Source organism: Sus scrofa, chromosome 7, assembly GCF_054392235.1.
Source record: "Sus scrofa isolate SSC_HxYL_T2T_F1_AM1 chromosome 7, Sscrofa_HxYL_maternal_Yorkshire_Landrace_v2.0, whole genome shotgun sequence".
Taxonomy (NCBI): domain Eukaryota; kingdom Metazoa; phylum Chordata; class Mammalia; order Artiodactyla; family Suidae; genus Sus; species Sus scrofa.
The window spans coordinates 50,640,937-50,658,951 of record NC_139389.1 but is presented as its reverse complement, the minus strand read 5'-3'; the positions used below and the strand labels follow the sequence as shown (position 1 = coordinate 50,658,951).

The window sequence follows — 18,015 nt, the reverse complement described above, 5'->3', positions numbered from 1 at the left end:
CTCCTCTGATTGACAGTGTGTTGAGTCATCCTACCGTTGTTGGACACTCGGGTTGGTGTCATTGTTCTTCTTAAGCAAACAGCACTAACAAAGTTGTCTCTGTCCAAACCAATTGCTCTTTCTCTTTTTGGGTTGTTCCCCAAAGCGAGGTGCATTTGATGTGTATTCCCCAAAGTGGAATTGCTGGGTCACAGGAAATGAATGAACCATTTTATGGCTTTTGCTGCATGGTGCCAGATTGGCTTTAGAAAGACTGAATTCATTCAGAGCGTCACCAGCAACCTATAAATGTACCTTCTACCCCACGAGGCTGCCAACATTGGAGTTTATGATTTTGATTTATCTGTGTTGCTTTAATACAAATATATAAAGGTCCTTGGTTGTGCAGACTTACATTTCAATAGTTGCTAGGGATGTGGAAAACCTTTCCATGTGACAATCGCCTTTGTAATTTCTCTCTCTCAACTACGGAGTAGAATTTGTGTTAACCTCACTCTGTTCATTCTTTACGTTTTCCGTTATAAGCTTTTATAAGCTGTATATGGCGTATATTTTTGCACTCCCCTTTTAACATTTTTTTGTATTTTTTAATGCAAAAATTTAGGTTAATGTTCTTAGGTTGCTGTTCTTTAATGTTCTCAAGTCCATTTTCTTTTTTGTGTCTGGGTATTTTTTTTTGTTATTGTTGATTTTTGTTTTAAGAGTCAGAAATTGATCTCTTTACAGATGGGCTAAATCAACTCTTGCTATTACTTTGAGTGTTTTTATTTGATCTCCTTCTTCTTCTCCTTGTTGTCTTAAGGCCCTACCCATGGCATATGGAGGTTCCCAGGCTACGGGGTCAAATCAGGGCTGTAGCCACTGGCCTACACCACCGCTATAGCAATGCCAGATCTGAGCTGTGTCTGTGACCTACCCCACAGCTCACGGCAATGCCAGATCCTTAACCCACTGAGCGAAGCCAGGGATCGAACCTGTGTCCTCATGGATGCTAGATTTGTTTCTGCTGAGCCAAGACGGGAACTCCTATTTGGTCTTCTTAATGTTGGGTTTGTTGACATTTCTGGACTGCAGCATCCTGTTGGTGGTGAGGATTACATCACTCTGTTCTGCAGGATGTTCATGGCCCTGGCGTGAGTAAAGGATTTCATGGTCAAATAAGTGTGGCAGTCCTGGGTTCAATTAAATCACCATCTTCTGCAGCTCTCCTCTGGGGCCTCCTGGAGTCATCATGGGGCTGCCATTAGTGGATCCTCTCCAAGTGAGGGCTGAAATCAGGGGCATTTCCTAAACTTTTAGACCAGGGATTGGTAAACTTTATCTGTAAAGAGCTGGATAGTATTTTTGGCTTTGTGAGCCCTGTGATCTCTGTGGAAACTCCTCAACTCTGCCTTTGTACTTTGAAAGCAGCCCAGGCACAAGAAAGAAGAATGGCCTAGCTGGGTTCCAATTAAACTTGATTTGTGGACACTGAAATTGAACTTCAGTTTTCATGTGTCAGAAAGTTTTATTCTTCTTTTAATTCCCCTCCCACCCCCCCCAGTTATGGAAAATGTAAAAACCATTCCGAAGCTTGCTGGTTTTATAAAGGAGGCAGCTGGCTGGGGTTTGTTCTTCTGTGTTTCAGACCCTAGATGCATTGACGTCTTACGAGACTAGAGGAGGACGACTCACTCTGGAAAATGCTTACTTAACTTCTGCTCCATTTGTCCACAGTGTACTTATTAATAGCAAACCCTTTCCCCTCTTGTGTTTTCTCATTTGTTATACACTAAGTTTATCTTTTAAATCGGGTTGGAAATGCCAGTTGGCCTTTGCTTGTCTTTTAACTCCTTGCCATGCAGTCTGTATTTTTTGTTTTGTAGTGGCTCGAAGCCTAGGAAGGTATGTTTTAAGATTACAGTGTTTTTTTTTTTAATGATTTTATATTGAAATACAGTTGATTTACAACATCGTGAGAGTTTTTAAAAATCTGGAGTCTTTGAGAGACTTGTCAGGAACTGGATATCTGCACTTTTTTTTTAAATAAAAAGGAGGCTACATGTTAATGCTTCAGTGTTGTAAAAAACAGGTGTTATTATTATTATAGTAGGTGTTATTATTTTTTTAAAGTTTTATTGAAGTATAATTAATTGAACAGGCTATGATAAAATTTCTGCTATACAACAGTGACCCAGTCATACATATACACATATCCACTTTCTCTGATTCTTTTCCCACAGAGATTATATTATTTATTATTATTATAACTGTTTTATATTAATGTTATATATTATACTTATATTAATATAATTGTCTTACATTATATGTCTTTAGTTTTTACCTTGGTTTAGAGAAGTCTTTAAATTCTATACTGCTTTATATTTTTCAGAAGTTTCATACACATGATTTCATATGATTCCATAATAATCCTTTCCCCCCATCCTTATGTTGCCCCCCCTTTCCCTCTTTTTTAGCGGTAACCCCTAATTTGTTCTCTACTGAATACTGTTTTTTTTTTTTTTAATTTTACATGTTATTTTATTTTACTTTATTTTGGCTGCATCCACAGTATGTGGAAGTTTCTGGGCCAGGGAGTGAACCCAAGCCACAGCAGTGGCCCAAGCTGCTGTAGTGACAACACTGGATCCTAAACCCTTGAGCCATCTGGGAACTCCTGGATATCGATGTTGTTTAACTGGGATGTTTCGAAAGACGGTGTAATCCTCCCCCTCTTTTTTTTTTGTTTTGTCTTTTTGCTATTTCTTGGGGGCTCCCTCGGCATATGGAGGTTCCCAGGATAGGGGTCCAATCGGAGCTGTAGCCTCCCGCCTACGCCACAGCTACAGCAACGCGGGATTGAGCTGCGTCTGCAACCTACACCACAGCTCACGGCAACGCCAGACCCTTAACCCACTGAGCAAGGCCAGGGAGTGAACCTGCAGCCTCATGGTTCCTAGTTGGATTCGTTAACCACTGCGCCACGACGGGAACTCCTTTTTTTTTTTTTTTTTTTTTTTTTTTGGTGTGTCTTTTTTCGTCTTTTTAGGTCCACACCCGTGGCATATGGAGGTTCCCAGGTTAGGGGTCCAGTTGGAGCTACAGCTGCCAGCCTACGCCACAGCCACAGCAACATGGGATCTGAGCCACATCTGCGAACTACACCACAGCTCACGGCAACACTGGATCCTTAACCCACTGAGCAGAGCCAGGGATTGAACCTGCATCCTCATGGATTTGTTACCGATGAGCCACAACAGGATCTCCCTGTCTAGTCCTTTTTAAAAAGGAATTAGAGTAAAGTGAGAAGTAGAAGGAATGATAACTAAAATAACTAGCATTCATGGAGAACTTACTTGTCATGCATGTCCCACCAGCTTTACTTGTAGTAACAGTTAATCAGAAAACAATTGTAGGATTGCTATGCTAAGTATTATTTTTTTCATGCTCTTATTAAAAAGTTTTCCAGTTGTTATTTAATTGGATTATTATTATCATCCCCATTATACGAATGAGGAAATGCACTTGGGTTGAGCCACTTCCCCAAGCCCCTCCCAGTCTTCCCGCCCATCAGGACCTGGTGGAGCTGGGTCTGCTCAGCACGGCACACGTTAAACTAATAGAGGCTTTGTGTGTCCTTTCCGGCTGGAGTTGCTGCCCTTCCGGTGTCTTTAGCTTTTACCTTGGTTTAGATAAGGCTTCTGTAAAGTCTTGGTGAGCCCAGAGGCATATTCCTCCTGCACGTTTACCACTGTCGTATTTACAACACGGCTCTTCCATGTAGGGGGGTCTGTAGGACTAGCCATCGTGATGGGTGGAGGGAGATGACGTTTGGTGGTCCAGGGCCTGAAGGCTGAGTTCCCACCCAGCTCAGGAAACAGCATGTGGGTTAGTTCAGTCTTGCCCATTTTTTTCCCCCATGTTTCCCCATGTCCCCTGAGCCTGCCGCCTTCCTGTCCTGCTGTCAGCACGTTCTAGCCTTAGCCTTCTCTATGTTTGCCAGCTTTAACAGCAGTCCTTGCTTTTGCCCTAGCAACAGAAGCCTTTTTTAAATCAGAGAGGATACTAAGCAATGCCAGAGCCAACCAAATTTATATAACATCACCGGAAACCGGTCTGTCTGTGCTTTGTATTCCCTTTATCCTTGGCGCCTCTCTCTTCATGCATTCTTTCTCTCCTTTCAAATCTAAAGAATTCCCAGCAGTCCGTGTCTTGCAATTACACATTGAATGTGATGCTCCAAAGAAAACGGTCAGAAATTCTGGGGGTGTCTACCCTGCCTGGCTTTTTATCTTTTGATCTCCTGTTAGCATGTTTTATAGTCACCCTCTCAGGAATACCTAGGTCCCCTTTTCTTTGTCAGCATCTCTACAGTAACTGAGCTTCCTTTCGACATGCTAGTTTTATGCGGCATTAAAAATTTTTCTGTCACAAATTCACAAATTTCTGTTGGCCCGTCATGCCTAGACCAAAGTTTATCACTGTCTTGAGTTTGATCGTTTTCCATTAAAAGTGATTGGAATTTAATAGGGAACAAGAATGATATAAACATGTTGTAGGTGTAAACTGCATGGAATTTTCCCCCTATTTTTTTTGCAGGATGAGGTCATGGGGTAAGAATTGTTAAAGAGAAATCGGCGGCAACATTCTGACATGTATTAGCCCATCTGGTGCGTCCTGTTTTCAGTCCGGCCCTCCTCTGTGCCCTAGAATAGCAGTGATATAACAGGACAGGTGTGACGTGGGTCCCCGAGGTGAGGGTGGAGACCTTGGAAGCTTTTATAGCTGGTCATTTTGAAGTGACCTCTTCCCTCCTTTGCAATTTGCTTTGTCTTGGGCTTTACCTTTTCATGACGTGATAACTATTTATAGGGCTCCCATATGCTGTACACTTTGGAATGGTACATTGCTCTTTGCTCATCTATCAATTGTGGTTGGTGAAATAAATGTCCCAGGTATGGGAGTTCCCATCGTGGAGCAGTGATTAACGAATCCGACTAGGAACCATGAGGTTGCGGGTTCGATCCCTGCCCTTGCTCAGTGGGTTAACGATCCGGCGTTGCCGTGAGCTGTGGTGTAGGTTGCAGACGCGGCTCGGATCCCGCGTTGCTGTGGCCCTGGTGTAGGCCAGTGGCTTCAGCTCCGATTAGACCCCTAGCCTGGGAACTTCCATATGCCGCAGGAGCGGCCCAAGAAATGGCAAAAAGACAAAAAAAAAAAAAAAGTCCCAGGTAAATGGAAATTTTCAAATGACTAAAGTTTAAACTAGGATGGAACATAGGTCGTTTCTGGAGGATAATCTCATTATAAGGCTAAGCATCAAGTCAATGTAATCTTTTTATGAAATGAGGGGGAGATGTTTTAAATTCTTCATTATATGTGCTTGTCATCTTAAGCACCATGCTGAGCCTAATTCTTCTAAACCAGTTACAGTTCTGTTAAAACCGAGTGATTTCTTCAGGGACTTAGGAGGCAAAAACTAACTATTTACTCTTACACTGAAGGGTGCCAGCCTGCTTTATCTCTGGAGGTATCATGGCTACGTGGAGGAGGCATTTTGGCTTTCTCACCCTTGTTTTTGTACCTGGGCTCCTTCCCAGCAACCTCCTCCTCCACTGCCCTTGAATTTGCTGCTTCCGATGAGTTGTGGTCTGCAAATCCATTCATTTATTAAGTCAACAACCCTTTGTCAGGTATGCCATGCATTGGGTGCTGTCCTCGAGGGCGGCACGGAGAGCATCATTATGTAAAATACGCTCTATCCTTCTGCTCATGGGGATTATGGTCCAGAGGGAAAAACATCCTAAACAGATGAATGCGTAACTACAACATTATGGGAGCTGTATGGGGAAGAAAGGGAATGAGGGGAGAAGGTGTGATTTGTTTTGAGTTGGGGAGGGGAGGGCAGGGATGGTGTTTCAGAGTAAGTCCTAACTCTGGTCCAGATTTTGCATTTCTTCCTCAGTCATGTGGGTGGTGGGGCGGTGGAGAGTGTTCAGCAGAAAAGGGGAAGATCTGACTTGGCATGGGAGCTGGGTGGGTGTCAAGAAAGGAAACCACACACTCAGTACTCTTTGCTAGACTCTCCAAGGGGTATGAGTGTTCCTGCGAGTGAGCTCTGGGTCCCTGCATTTTCGGACTTTTTTTTTTTTTTTTTTGACTTCTTAGGATAGATGTTAACACTTTGTTTTTTTCCCTTTAAAGGACAGATAGTAAATACATTAAATTTGCATTTATAGGGTCTCTTTTGCAGCTCTCCAGCTCTGCCATTGTAGCATGAAAGCAGCCATAGCCAATACCTACCTCAAAGGATGTCTAGGTTCCCATAAAACTTATTTATAAGAACAAGTGGCATTCGGGATTTAGTTTGCTGAGCCTTGGCTCAGAGGATGCTCTGTTTATCCTTTCTATGATCTTCCTTATTGAGGCAGTCTACGTGGTTGTCCCCAGCTTTGAGCTGCTTATAATTATTAAGGGAAGATAAGTATATGCACTTATGAGACCATCCACAAACATTACAGGGCAACATGTAATTAGGCTGCAAAGTGATGAACAGAAACAGGAAATGGGATGACGAGTTTGCTCATCGGCTTGGAATCCGGGTATCTAGGAATGGTTGTAAAGGCTTCATGAAAGCGCAACTTGGCAAAGCCATCACAGACACCTTCCAGCGAGCTGAATGCAACCTAGTCCAACCTGCTAATTTTACGAGCATGTAAAACCAGGTCCAACTGATCTTAAGGCAGAGTGTGGACAGGGGCACAATTCTTCCGTTCTCTAAATCTGTACCCAGATATGCTTTTTATTCATGTCTGGGCCTCTTGCAGGCTGGAAATGTGTGCCTAGTAGATTCATAATAATAAAGAGGAAGAGGAGGAGTAAGAGGTTCTAAGATATGGGCTGTATGGAGACTTCTTTTGCCCTTGAAGAAAGAGGCTCTCAGAAGACTGAGAGTGGCCTAGTTGTAGCTGTCATTGGGGGTGAGAATGAAAGAAAAGAGAATGAGAAAGGAAGGAAGTGGATATGGATTATGGAAAAATGTATGCGTACACCGACACGTGGACAAGGAAGCCATCTATGTGGCCTCAGGAGGAAGGATCTCTTAAGTTCTTCACCATTTGTATGTTCAAAGCCATGTCCATACTGTCAAAGAGAACTTGACCATTATAAAGAAAGGAGCAGCTCGTGTCTTCCAACACGAAAGATTTCAGTGATGCTGTGTTAAAAATGAACAAAAGCGGGAGTTCCCCTCGTGGCTCAGTGGTTAACGAATCCAACTAGGAACCGTGAGGTTGTGGGTTTGATCCCTGGCCTTGCTCAGTGGGTTAAGGATCCAGCATTACCGTGAGCTGTGGGGTAGGTCGCAGACAAGGCTTGGATCCCACGTTGCTGTGGCTCTGGTGTAGGCCGATGGCTACAGCTCCGATTCGACCCCTAGCCTGGGAACCTTCATGTGCTGCGGGAGCAGCCCAAGAAATGGCAAAAAGACAAAAAAAAAAAAAAAAAAAAGAACAAAAGCAAGTCACAGAATAGTGTTATGGTCTGTCTCCATACATAGAAAACAATAGAAAACATACATAGAAAACAAATAGCTGATATGGCCAACTGAAAGTGTGTACGTGTGTTTTATGTGCAAATGCTCAGAAAAAGGGCTGGAAAGACACACACCAACATGAACAGTGCTTTTCTCTGGGGATGGGGGGATTTGAGCAGAGTCTGAAATATTTTGCTCTATTTTATAATTATTAGAATTGCTACAAGAATGTTGATTTTTTTTATAAAAATGATAATGTAAAAAGAGCAATACAATGGAGTTCTTGCTGTGGTGCAGTGGGTTAAGAATCCCACTGCAGTGTCTTGGGTCGCTGCGGAGGCATGGGTTCCATCCCCAGCCTGGCTCAGTGGGCTGAAGGATCCACTAGGTTGCAGTGGTTGCAGCTACAGCTCCGATTCAACCCCTGGCCCAGGAACTTCCATATGCTATGGGTGCCGCCATAAAAAAATAAAAGAAAAAGGGCAATTTTAAGACAATAAAAATGTGCCAGTTTGGGTTAAGAGATGGAGGGAAGGGCTCTGACAGCAGAACCGAGCTGTCTCCCAACCTTGGTGATTCTCAAAATCTGAGGTGATTAGAGCCTGAGAGGTCTTGTCTTAGTTCAGGGGGTTTGAGTCATCAGAATTACTTGGAAATCTTAACAGCAACACAACACAACACAACACAACACAACACAACACATTCCTGGCCCCATTGCAGATCTCAATGATCTCAGAGGATGGGCTGGGGATGTGGATTTTTTCCACCACTTCTCAGTTAATTTTGATGCCGTGTTTGAGACCTGAGGCTTCCTTCCTTCCCTCCTTCATGTCTTTCTTTATTTCTTCTTTTTGCTTTTTAGGGCTGCACCTGCAGCATATGGAAGGTCAAATTGGAGCTACAGCTGTCAGCCTATGCCACAGCCCCAGCAACACAGGATCTGAGCCGAGACTGCAGCCTACACCACAGTTCATGGCAACGCCGGATCCTTAACCCACTGATTGAGGCCAGGGATTGAACCTGAATCCTTTTGGATCCAGCTGGGTTCGTTGCCCTTGAGCCAGGGTGGGAACTCCCACTGTGATTTTCAAATTTGTTTTAGGACTGAACCTTCCTTCAAGTGAATTCTTACTGGGAAGCCCCCTAACAAATTGGTAAATCAGAGATGCTGCATTTGAGGCAGAAACAGGGAGCTTGGCACCCTTCTTTCCATCCCTGCCCCAGGGCAGCCCTGAGAACTATGTTCTGGGTTGTGCTGTCTTGAGTCCAGTTTGAAAACAGTTTATTTCTATCTCTTGTTACTCATTTATTTATGTTTGGATGAACCTGAAGCATGTGGAAATTCCTGGGCCAGGAATCGAACCTGTGCCACACCTGCAACCTGTGCCACAGCTGAACCTGTGCCACAGCTGCGGCAACGCCGGATCCTGAACCCACTGAACGCCCCGGGGAACTTCCAACTTCTCCCTTTTTCTTCTTTTGGTCGCCGTTCACCAGATCCAGCTGATCTGACCTCTCCAGCCTGCTGCCTCTTCCTCTTGCCTCGGCTGCCCCCTGAGCTCGTCACCCCCAATTTCCTCCTTTGGCTTTTACCTTCTATGTGGGTTTTCTCAACCCCCTGCCCCAATGCACACACCACTTTCACCTCTTGCTCTGCAACCAGATAACATTTTTATTCACCAATATGATTATCGGCCACTTCCGCCCTGCCATCCCCCAATATAAATATGTAGTGGCTTCTCACTGCTGTTTAAGTTAGCATCAAAATGTGGAGCCTCTCCAAATTTAACTCTGGCCACTGTATTGCATCGTGAGGTAGAGCCACACAGCTGCTGCTTCAAATTTTTGTTCGGGGGCTCCCTCTGCTCCATCCCCTCCACTCCCTTGCCCAGGGTGCGGTCTTACTTCTCCATCTTTCAGAATGTCTCCAAAACATTTTTTTTTGACCACTCCTGCGGCATATGGAGGTTCCGAGGCTAGGGATCAAATCGGAGCCATAGCTGCCAGCCTACACCACAGCCATAGCAATTCGGGATCCAAGTCTCGTCTCCGGCAACGCCAGATCCTTAACCCACTGAGCAAGGCCAGGGATCGAACCCACATGCTCACGGATTCCAGCTGGGTTCGTTAACCCCTGAGCCACGAAGGGAACTCCCCAAAACATTTCTTTAACATCCCCGACTTAGCAAGTGCCTATGAAACACCCTGGCACACGACTGTGTATTTCTCCGTTTCAGAAGATATCTCAATTCTAATTAAGAAATTACCATGGAATTGGTTGTTTCTGTTGGTCCATAAACACTGGAAAGGCTGGAATAGAGTTCTCGAGGGTCTATAGTCAGCCTGTGGAGTGGTGCCTTGTACACACACAGTAGGTCTTTACTACCTGTCTGGTGAATTGAGTGTCTAGTCTTTACACAAACCTCATTTCTAATGTTCAGCCAGGGCAAACCTGCTGAGGCAGCTCAATTTGTAAGAGCTGGGGTGACCTATAACACGAGGTGATTTAAAGGTCCATTTTTAGAGCTGCTGCGTCTAAAGTGGGTTACCTCGTAGGATGCAGTTTAAAGAGCCCCAAGTTTTACTTTAATTAGAAACTTGACCAGTTATTCTAAATGAACAAAGAACTGAAAAATCCATGTGCTGTGTGGCAAAGGGTGTAAGCGTGGTAAGGTTTTGAGGGTGTATTTTCTGTAGGGCTGGGGGGACCTCTGCCTCTCAGGAATCAGGAGATTGGTACAGAACCTAGCAGCATCCCTGACTGATGCAGAACCTAGCAGACCCACACTCCCTGAGTGTGGACCCTGGAGAGACATGAAACTGTAGGAAGCCAAGCCCCCACCCCATGCCCGGACATGCACACAGCAAATTCGTGATCCCTGTGTTCTGCAGAGCCACCCTGGGTGTGTGTCTGGCTGACTGTCCAGCCCTCCTGCACAGTCAGGCGGCCAGACTCTGACCCCGCACTGAATCAGAGGGATGTTGGTACCCCACCATCGCTCTCTGGCCAGATCGCCCGTTCCCTTCTCTGCACAAGTGGAATAACCTGCCCTTTGGGTTATTTACACATCTTTCAAGCTTCCAGAGCCCTGCAGTTGTCTAAAACTGCTTTTACACTGAGAACTGGATACTAAACCATTCTGGGGAAGCACAAAGCAGAGTCACTTTTTTGTCCCCTCTGGGGTTGGGTCCTTACCGTTGGGGCAAGATGTGTCCTCCTAGACTAGCCGAGTGGCAGGTAGGGGCCACAAGCTGGGGACGGGCTTTCTTCCTCTCAATCTGATGCATCTGCTGTGCCCAGAAGAGGGTGGCTGGGCTGATTTTTACAAATAGAGGGAGCAAGAAAAGGAAAGATAAAGCCAGAGAAAGGGAAGATGTGACAAAACTTATTCCTTATTAAGCAAGACATTTCTTTTCTCTGGAACCCAAGAGGAAGTTTAAGTTTCTTACCAAAAAAATCAACCATTATCCTTTTACTTTTTTTTTCTTTTTTGATCTCATATTGAAGAAAAGATGAATATATTCTTATCAGCTGAAAATTTGTCAATATCGTCATGTAACGGGAGTTCCTGTTGTGGTGCAGAGGAAATGAATCCAACTAGGAACCATGAGGTTTTGGGTTTGATCCCTGGCCTCACTCAGTGGGTTAAGGCTCCAGCGTTGCTGTGAGCTGTGGTGTAGGTTGCAGGTGTGGCTCGGATCCCACATTGCTGTGGCTCTGGCGTAGGCCGGCAGCTGTAGCTCCAATTAGACCCCTAGCCTGGGAACCTCCACATGCCTCTAGTGCAGCCCTAAAACAATTAAAAAAAAAAAATATATATATATATATATGGTCATTTAACTGCATGCATCTCTGGGATAGGGTGAAAAGGATTTCAAGGGAAATCCTTGATGTTTTGGGTTCAAATATTTAAATTTGGAGGTGGAGGGGAATTGCACGTTGGGTTCAGTTCCAAGGTATTGAGGAGACAGGAATTCTGTCCACTTAAATTTTTTTTTTCTTTGTTCTTTCAGTTACTGGTCTAGCACCAAATTTGGAAGGAATCGGCCCTATCTGGTAGCTGGCGGTTTGAGGCAGCCATTATTTTTTTGCACACATAATCTTTCTTCACTTTACAGAGTACAGTGAAAACTTTCTTGCTGGAACCTCTCAACTTTATTAGCGCGAAAAAGCTTGATTTGGGGAGTTCCCATTGTGGCGCAGTGTTTAACGAATCTGACCAGGAACCATGAGGTTGTAGGTTTGATCCCTGGCCTTGCTCAGTGGGTTAAGGATATGGCATTGCCGTGAGCTGTGGTGTAGGTTGCAGATGCGGCTTGGATCTGGTGTTGCTGTGGTTGTGGTGTAGGTCGGTGGCTACAACTCTGATTAGACCCCTAGCCTAGGAACCTCCACATGCCGCGGTTGTGGCCCTAGAAAAGGCAAAAAGACAAAAACAATCAAACAAAAAGCTTGATTTTAATATTCATTCTTAAATGTCTCCCCCTGCTCAGAAGGACCTCAGGATTTCAAACCACAAATATATTTCGGACCTTACCTTCATGTTTTCTTTCTGGAAGCTAGTGTAAGTCCTGTTTAGCTGGTAATGTTTCTGTTCTATGAATTAAATTTAAGTGTCTGTTGACCCCTTGCTTTGTGCTTGGGCTCTTACAGTGGCTGTAGGTCCATGCTCTCTTGACCGTGGCCTTCAGAGGTTCAACAAACAGGATGTGCATCTGAAAGCATTACTTCTGCTGCATAAAGCATGTTAAGAATGCAAAAAGGCCTGCCTCTGTTTTACAGAATAAAAACAAAACCCATTTAGCTTTGTAAAGACAAAACCTTGGAAAAAATCACCCCTTGTTTATTGGCTAACTCCATCCAGGTCATCTGTTGCTATGGAATTAGCCACTCCAATATTTGCCATCCTGCTTCTCAGTTATTTGTCCCGATATCAGGCAATGGCAGGCGACATTAGAGTCATGGAAGGAAGACACCAGTCAGCAAGTGATTTCCCTCTTACATTAGGATTTTGACTTTTGTGTAGCATTTTCTTTTTTTTTTTTGGCTACACCCACAGCATGTGGAAGTTGGTGACCATGCCAGATCCTTAACCCATTGAGCCGCCAGGGAACTCCTTATGTAGCATATTTAATATATGAGTCCCAAAGTGCTTTCTCAGTTGATTTTATAATCAATATGAGAGGTACTGTCAGCTTCACGTTACAGATAGAATAAAAGAGAGTCGAGGCAAAGGTCAGGCAACCAAACCAAAGCTTCTCAGCCAGTAGGTCAGGCCCCTTAAGGAATTCGAATCTTTGTTTCTCTCGTTCTACAGCTATGGTGTTAAAAGGATGCAATATTGGTCAGACCTTTAATAGGAATGTTGATGGTGGTGTTGGTTCCATCCTTTGTCCTCCTCTTCCTGTGTTAACACCTTTTGATTTTTGCTCCCCTCCCTTTTATTTCTTGCAGCTTGGATTCCTCAGCATCACCATGGCTCAGCCAGAGCAGAAGGTCCCGAGTCTCATCGGCAAATACCACCATGTCGACCGTGTCACCGGCCAGGTGCTAACCTGTGACAAGTGTCCAGCGGGAACCTATGTGTCTGAGCACTGTACCAACACGAGCCTGCGTGTCTGCAGCAGCTGCCCCGTGGGGACCTTTACCAGACATGAGAATGGCATAGAGAAATGCCACCAGTGTAGTCAGCCATGCCCCTGGCCAATGGTTGAGAAGTTACCTTGTGCTGCCTTGACTGACCGAGAATGCACTTGCCCACCTGGCATGTTCCAGTCGAATGGTACCTGCGCCCCCCACACGGTGTGCCCTGTGGGTTGGGGGGTGCGGAAGAAGGGGACAGAGATGGAAGACGTGCGGTGTAAGCAGTGTGCTCGGGGGACCTTCTCCGATGTGCCTTCTAGTACGATGAGATGCAAAGCATACACAGACTGTCTGAGTCAGAACCTGGTGGTCATCAAGCTGGGGACCAAGGAGGCAGACAATGTCTGCGGCCCACTCCCGTCCGTCTCCAGCACCACCCCACCCTCCCCCGGCACAACCAGCCCTTCACACCCTGAGCACACGGAACCCCATGAAGACCCTTCCTCCACTTTCGTTCCCAAAGGTAACTTAAGCTCCTGAGATACGAATTTGAGGAAGGCTTTGAGCCCCATGGAGGTACCAAGAATGGGCTTGGACCCAGGATGTTTTTTCCATTCTGTCTATTCCGAAGTCACCCATTTTGCATTTTGTGGCTATTAGCATGCTAGTTTCCTTGGACCTATTAGAAACCCTGAGACTCAGAAGTCCTCTATTAGGGGGGAGCAAGTATTTGAAAACTTGGTGACATCAAGCTAGAAAATAAGAACTGAGAGAACCAAGGTTGGCCAGTGGCCTCATGGAAGTCACTGAACTCCTTCAGGCCTTGGTTTCACACTCGTCAGCCATTTGACACAGGACATGAGTGATTTAGATGTTTTAAGGTCCCTTCTAGATTAGAAGTTTTCCAACACCCAGTCAGTCCTGGAGAGACGCACCCTGAAGGTCAGAGGAGAAGGGGGAAAAAATACCAAGAGATATGGAAGGGGGGGGTGAATATTGGATCAGAGGTAAGACAGAGGAAAGGAAAGTAAGGCAGAAGCTTTGGGAAATAAGCACATCTGTGTCAGTTTGAAGGTCGCTCTCTGGAAAAGGTTTCTTTTTTTTCAAATGATTTTAACTTTATGTCCTTCATTAAGTACATCCCAGTTTTCCTCAGAATTCATTTTGAACTTTTAAAAAATTTATTGTTTATTTATTTATTTATTTATTGCTTGTTAGAATCACACCTGCAGCATATGGAAGTACCCAGGCTAGGGACTGAATTGGAGCTGCAGCTGCCAGCCTACACCACAGCTCATAATGACGCTGGACCCTTAATCCACTGAGGCCAGAGATCAAACCCGCATCAAGAACACTGTGGAAGCTTCTCTGTTGAGCCCCAACCTTGCTTCTCTATTAACAGCACATACGAAGCAAGTCCTGCCTTATTTATTTATTTTTTTGTCTTTTTTTTTTTTTTTGCCATTTCTAGGGCCGCCTGCAGGATATGGAGGTTCCCAGGCCAGGAGTCTAATCCGAGCTGTAGCCGCCAGCCTGTTCCAGAGCCACAGCAACGTGGGATCCAAGCAGCATCTGCGACCTACACCACAGCTCACTTTTTTGGCAACACCAGATCCTTAACCCACTGAGCAAGGCCAGGGAGTGAACCTGCAACCTCATGGTTCCTAGTTGGATTTGTTAACCACTGCGCCACAACGGGAACTCCAAGTCCTGCCTTATTTTATTCACTGACCTGTCTCACCAGACCTTGCACTGGTCCAACTTAGATTTGAGTTTGAGCTCTTTTCTTTATCTTGGTCATCTTCTCGCTGTTACTGTTGTGTCATGAAATAACCGAAAGGTGGAAAGGGAGGAAAAAAGGACAAAAGACTTCAGTGGGAGCTAGTTCTCTGAATAATCCAAATGGTTAAGAGCTGATTCTGTGTTTGCAGCACAGGAGAGGCTGCTTGAGGCTCAGATGTTGAATCCCTGGGAATGTCCTTGGTATTGACATGAGGAAGTGAGGTTAGTTGTTAAGCTGAGTTTTTGCCTTCCACATACATGTGCTGTTAGGGTCTCTTTATGAGAATGTGCCATATCATTTATTCTTAAGTTCCAAAGCTCATCTCTTTGGTTATCTTGCCTGGTTTGGAGATGACCAGGAAGAGGAGGGACTGCGTAGACCCCCACATATAGAAAAGCTCTTCCCCCTTCCTTCCTCTTTTTTCTAGGCATGAACTCAACAGAATCCAACTCTTCTGCCTCTGTTAGACCAAAGGTGCTGAGCGGCATCCAGGAAGGGACAGTCCCTGACAACACAAGCTCAGTGAAGGGGGAGGAAGGCATGAACAAGACCCTCCCAAACCTCCAGGTAGCCAACCACCAGCAAGGCCCCCACCACAGACACATCCTGAAGCTGCTGCCATCCATGGAGGCCACTGGGGGTGAGAAGTCCAGCACACCCATCAAAGGCCTCAAGAGGGGCCATCCCAGGCAGAACCCACATAAGCATTTTGACATCAATGAGCATCTGCCCTGGATGATTGTGCTTTTCCTGCTGCTGGTGCTTGTGGTGATCGTGGTGTGCAGTATCCGGAAAAGCTCGAGGACTCTGAAGAAGGGGCCCCGGCAGGATCCCAGCGCCATTGTGGAAAAGGCAGGGCTGAAGAAATCCATGACCCCAACCCAGAATCGGGAGAAGTGGATCTACTACTGCAATGGCCATGGTAAGCCTTCAGTCTTTTCTCCCTGCTTCCAGGTTCTCCAGCCTCTCCTTCTCTCGACCCTTTTGGTAGATGGAGTGGGGGAGGGAAAATCTTCTGGAATTTGCAATGGCCATGGTGAGCCTTCAGTCTTTTCTCCCTGCTTCCAGGTTCTGCAGCCTCTCGACCCTTTTGGTAGATGGAGTGGGGAGGGAAAAGCTTCTGGAATCTGTTTATACCAAGGGATCTGGTTGTGTTGGCAAAAATGAGGTGGTCAGCCTTCAATGTGATACACTCAGAGGGAATAGCTTCTCTGCCCCCTTGTCGCCCTGGCACATTTAAAGGAAAATGTCTTGGCATCAGAGACGGGAGAGTGACATTTAGGGACGCTGCATGACCTTGTCATTTCACAAACCAGGGATCAAGAGAGGTTTGGCTCTGTGGACTCAGGATCATCTTTTGTTCAGGACAGATGCAGCCGACTGCAAGTTTCCAGACTCTGGAGCCCTTGCTTCTTCACATGAGGCTCCTAAGAAAATTGAGGGAGGCCAGGAATTGAACCCGCAAAATTGTCTTAAGTTTGTCTTTTTTTTCCCCTGTCTTTCTAGGCCCACACCAGTGGCATATGGAGGCTCCTAGGCTAGGGTTGAATTAGAGCTGCGGCTGCAGACCTAAGCCACAGCCAGCCACAGCAACTTGGGATCCAAGCCATGTCTGGGACCTACGCCACAGCTCATGGTGACACCGGATCCTTAACCCCGTGTTGAACGAGGGTTAAGGATTGAGGGAGGCCAGGGATTGAACCTGCATCTTCCTGGATACTAGTCAGGTTCGTTAACTGCTGAGCCACGACAGGAATTCTAAGCATCCCATTTCTATCAGGAAGATGGGAAGATCTTTTGGGTTTTAGACACCCAAAGTTCAGTATATTAGGGACCCTCTGAGGCCGGGGCCTGTGTCTTTTACCTAGTAGTCAAGGCATGTGTGGGTCCGGGCTGGACAATTTCTGTTTTGCCTCTTTTGAGGACCAAATATAGCCTATAGAACTTGTCCTAGCAGCTATATGGGATCTGAAGATTGCAGTTTTCAGACTGTGCTGTAGCTTCCCTTTCTTTAATATTAAATGAAATTTCAGCCCAAAGTTTGGATAATCCCATTAGGGATCTTTCTCCTTAAAGATAAAGGCATAAGCTTAACTTCCTAAAGAGTAGGTTAGCCTTTTGTATTGAATCTTAAAAACCTTTATACTCTTTGGCCCAACAGTTCTATTTTTGTGAATCTATCATCGAAAAGATCTAAGCCGGAAATACTAAAAAAAAAAAAAAAAAATTAGGGACAAAGATCTTGAACTTTTAATTCAACATTACGCTCAATACATTAAGACTGGAAATAATCAAAGGGTTGGTTTTAGAGAAATGGCTAAGTAAATTATGGCATATCCATACAATAGAATATTATATTGACATTGCAGATTATAGAAGTTTCTGTTTTTTTGTCCATGATATAGGAAAATGTTTATACTAGGTTAAAGAATAGGGGGATAAAGGAGTTCCCATCGTGGTCAGTGGAACGACTAGTAACCATGAGGATGCAGGTTCGACGTCTGGCTTCACTCAGTGGGTTAAGGATCCGACGTTGCTGTGAGCTGTGGTGTAGGTCGCAGACATGGCTCGGATCTGGCATTGCTGTGGCTGGGGTGTAGGCCGGCGGCTACAGCTCCAATTTGATCCCTAGCCTGGGAACCTCCATATGCCGTGGGTTTGGCCCTAAAAAGACAAAAAAATAAATTGATAAATAAATAAAAATTTAAAAAAGAATAGGAAAAAAATGTATACTACACATGTGTATAATATACTCTTACTTCTCTTAAAACTTGGAAATGAAGGCTGAAAGGAAATAGGCCAAAAATGGCAAAGATGGTTCTTCCAGTTTGGTGGGATTTATGTGGATTTTTTTTTTTTCTTCTTTATTAGTTTTCTTTTTCCTAAATTTTCTATAGTAGGCATATACTGCTTTTATAATCAGAAATGTAGAGAAAGTTAAAAAAAAACAAACCCTCTTTTTGCTTCCCTTTGCTAATTTGTGTGAAGGACCAAACCAAGTGAAAATCTGTCTGGGGGTGAACCTCCCACTGGGGGTGAACCTGCACAGACTTGACTAAAACAACCCTTTGCTGGCAACCCCGCTGGAGAAGAAAGGCACTAACTCTCTCTCCTTTTTAATAAAAAACATTTTTT

The 18,015-nt window shown here is 44.9% G+C and overlaps 1 protein-coding gene and 1 long non-coding RNA gene across 7 annotated transcripts in view; both read left to right on the top strand.

Annotated features, from left to right (window-relative positions):
- Window positions 1-18,015, top strand: part of TNFRSF21 (TNF receptor superfamily member 21) — a 99,851-nt gene that overhangs the window by 10,985 nt on the left and 70,851 nt on the right. For 5 of the 6 annotated variants that reach the window (XR_014810249.1, XR_014810250.1, XR_014810248.1 and 2 more), the window contains exons 2-3: window positions 12,969-13,620; window positions 15,308-15,802. Coding sequence is in view for 2 of the 6 variants with exons in the window: in XM_003128430.5 (XP_003128478.4) it covers window positions 12,969-13,620; window positions 15,308-15,802 (1,147 nt within the window). In the remaining 4 variants the exon portion in view is untranslated. Of the gene's footprint in view, window positions 1-12,968; window positions 13,621-15,307; window positions 15,917-18,015 lie in introns of all 6 variants that reach the window. The other variant, XM_084968314.1, reaches the window with a different exon arrangement.
- LOC146401573 (uncharacterized) lies at window positions 2,976-7,568 on the top strand. Its single transcript, XR_014810251.1, has 2 exons — window positions 2,976-4,934; window positions 5,211-7,568. It is a non-coding gene; the product is annotated as an uncharacterized LOC146401573 (long non-coding RNA).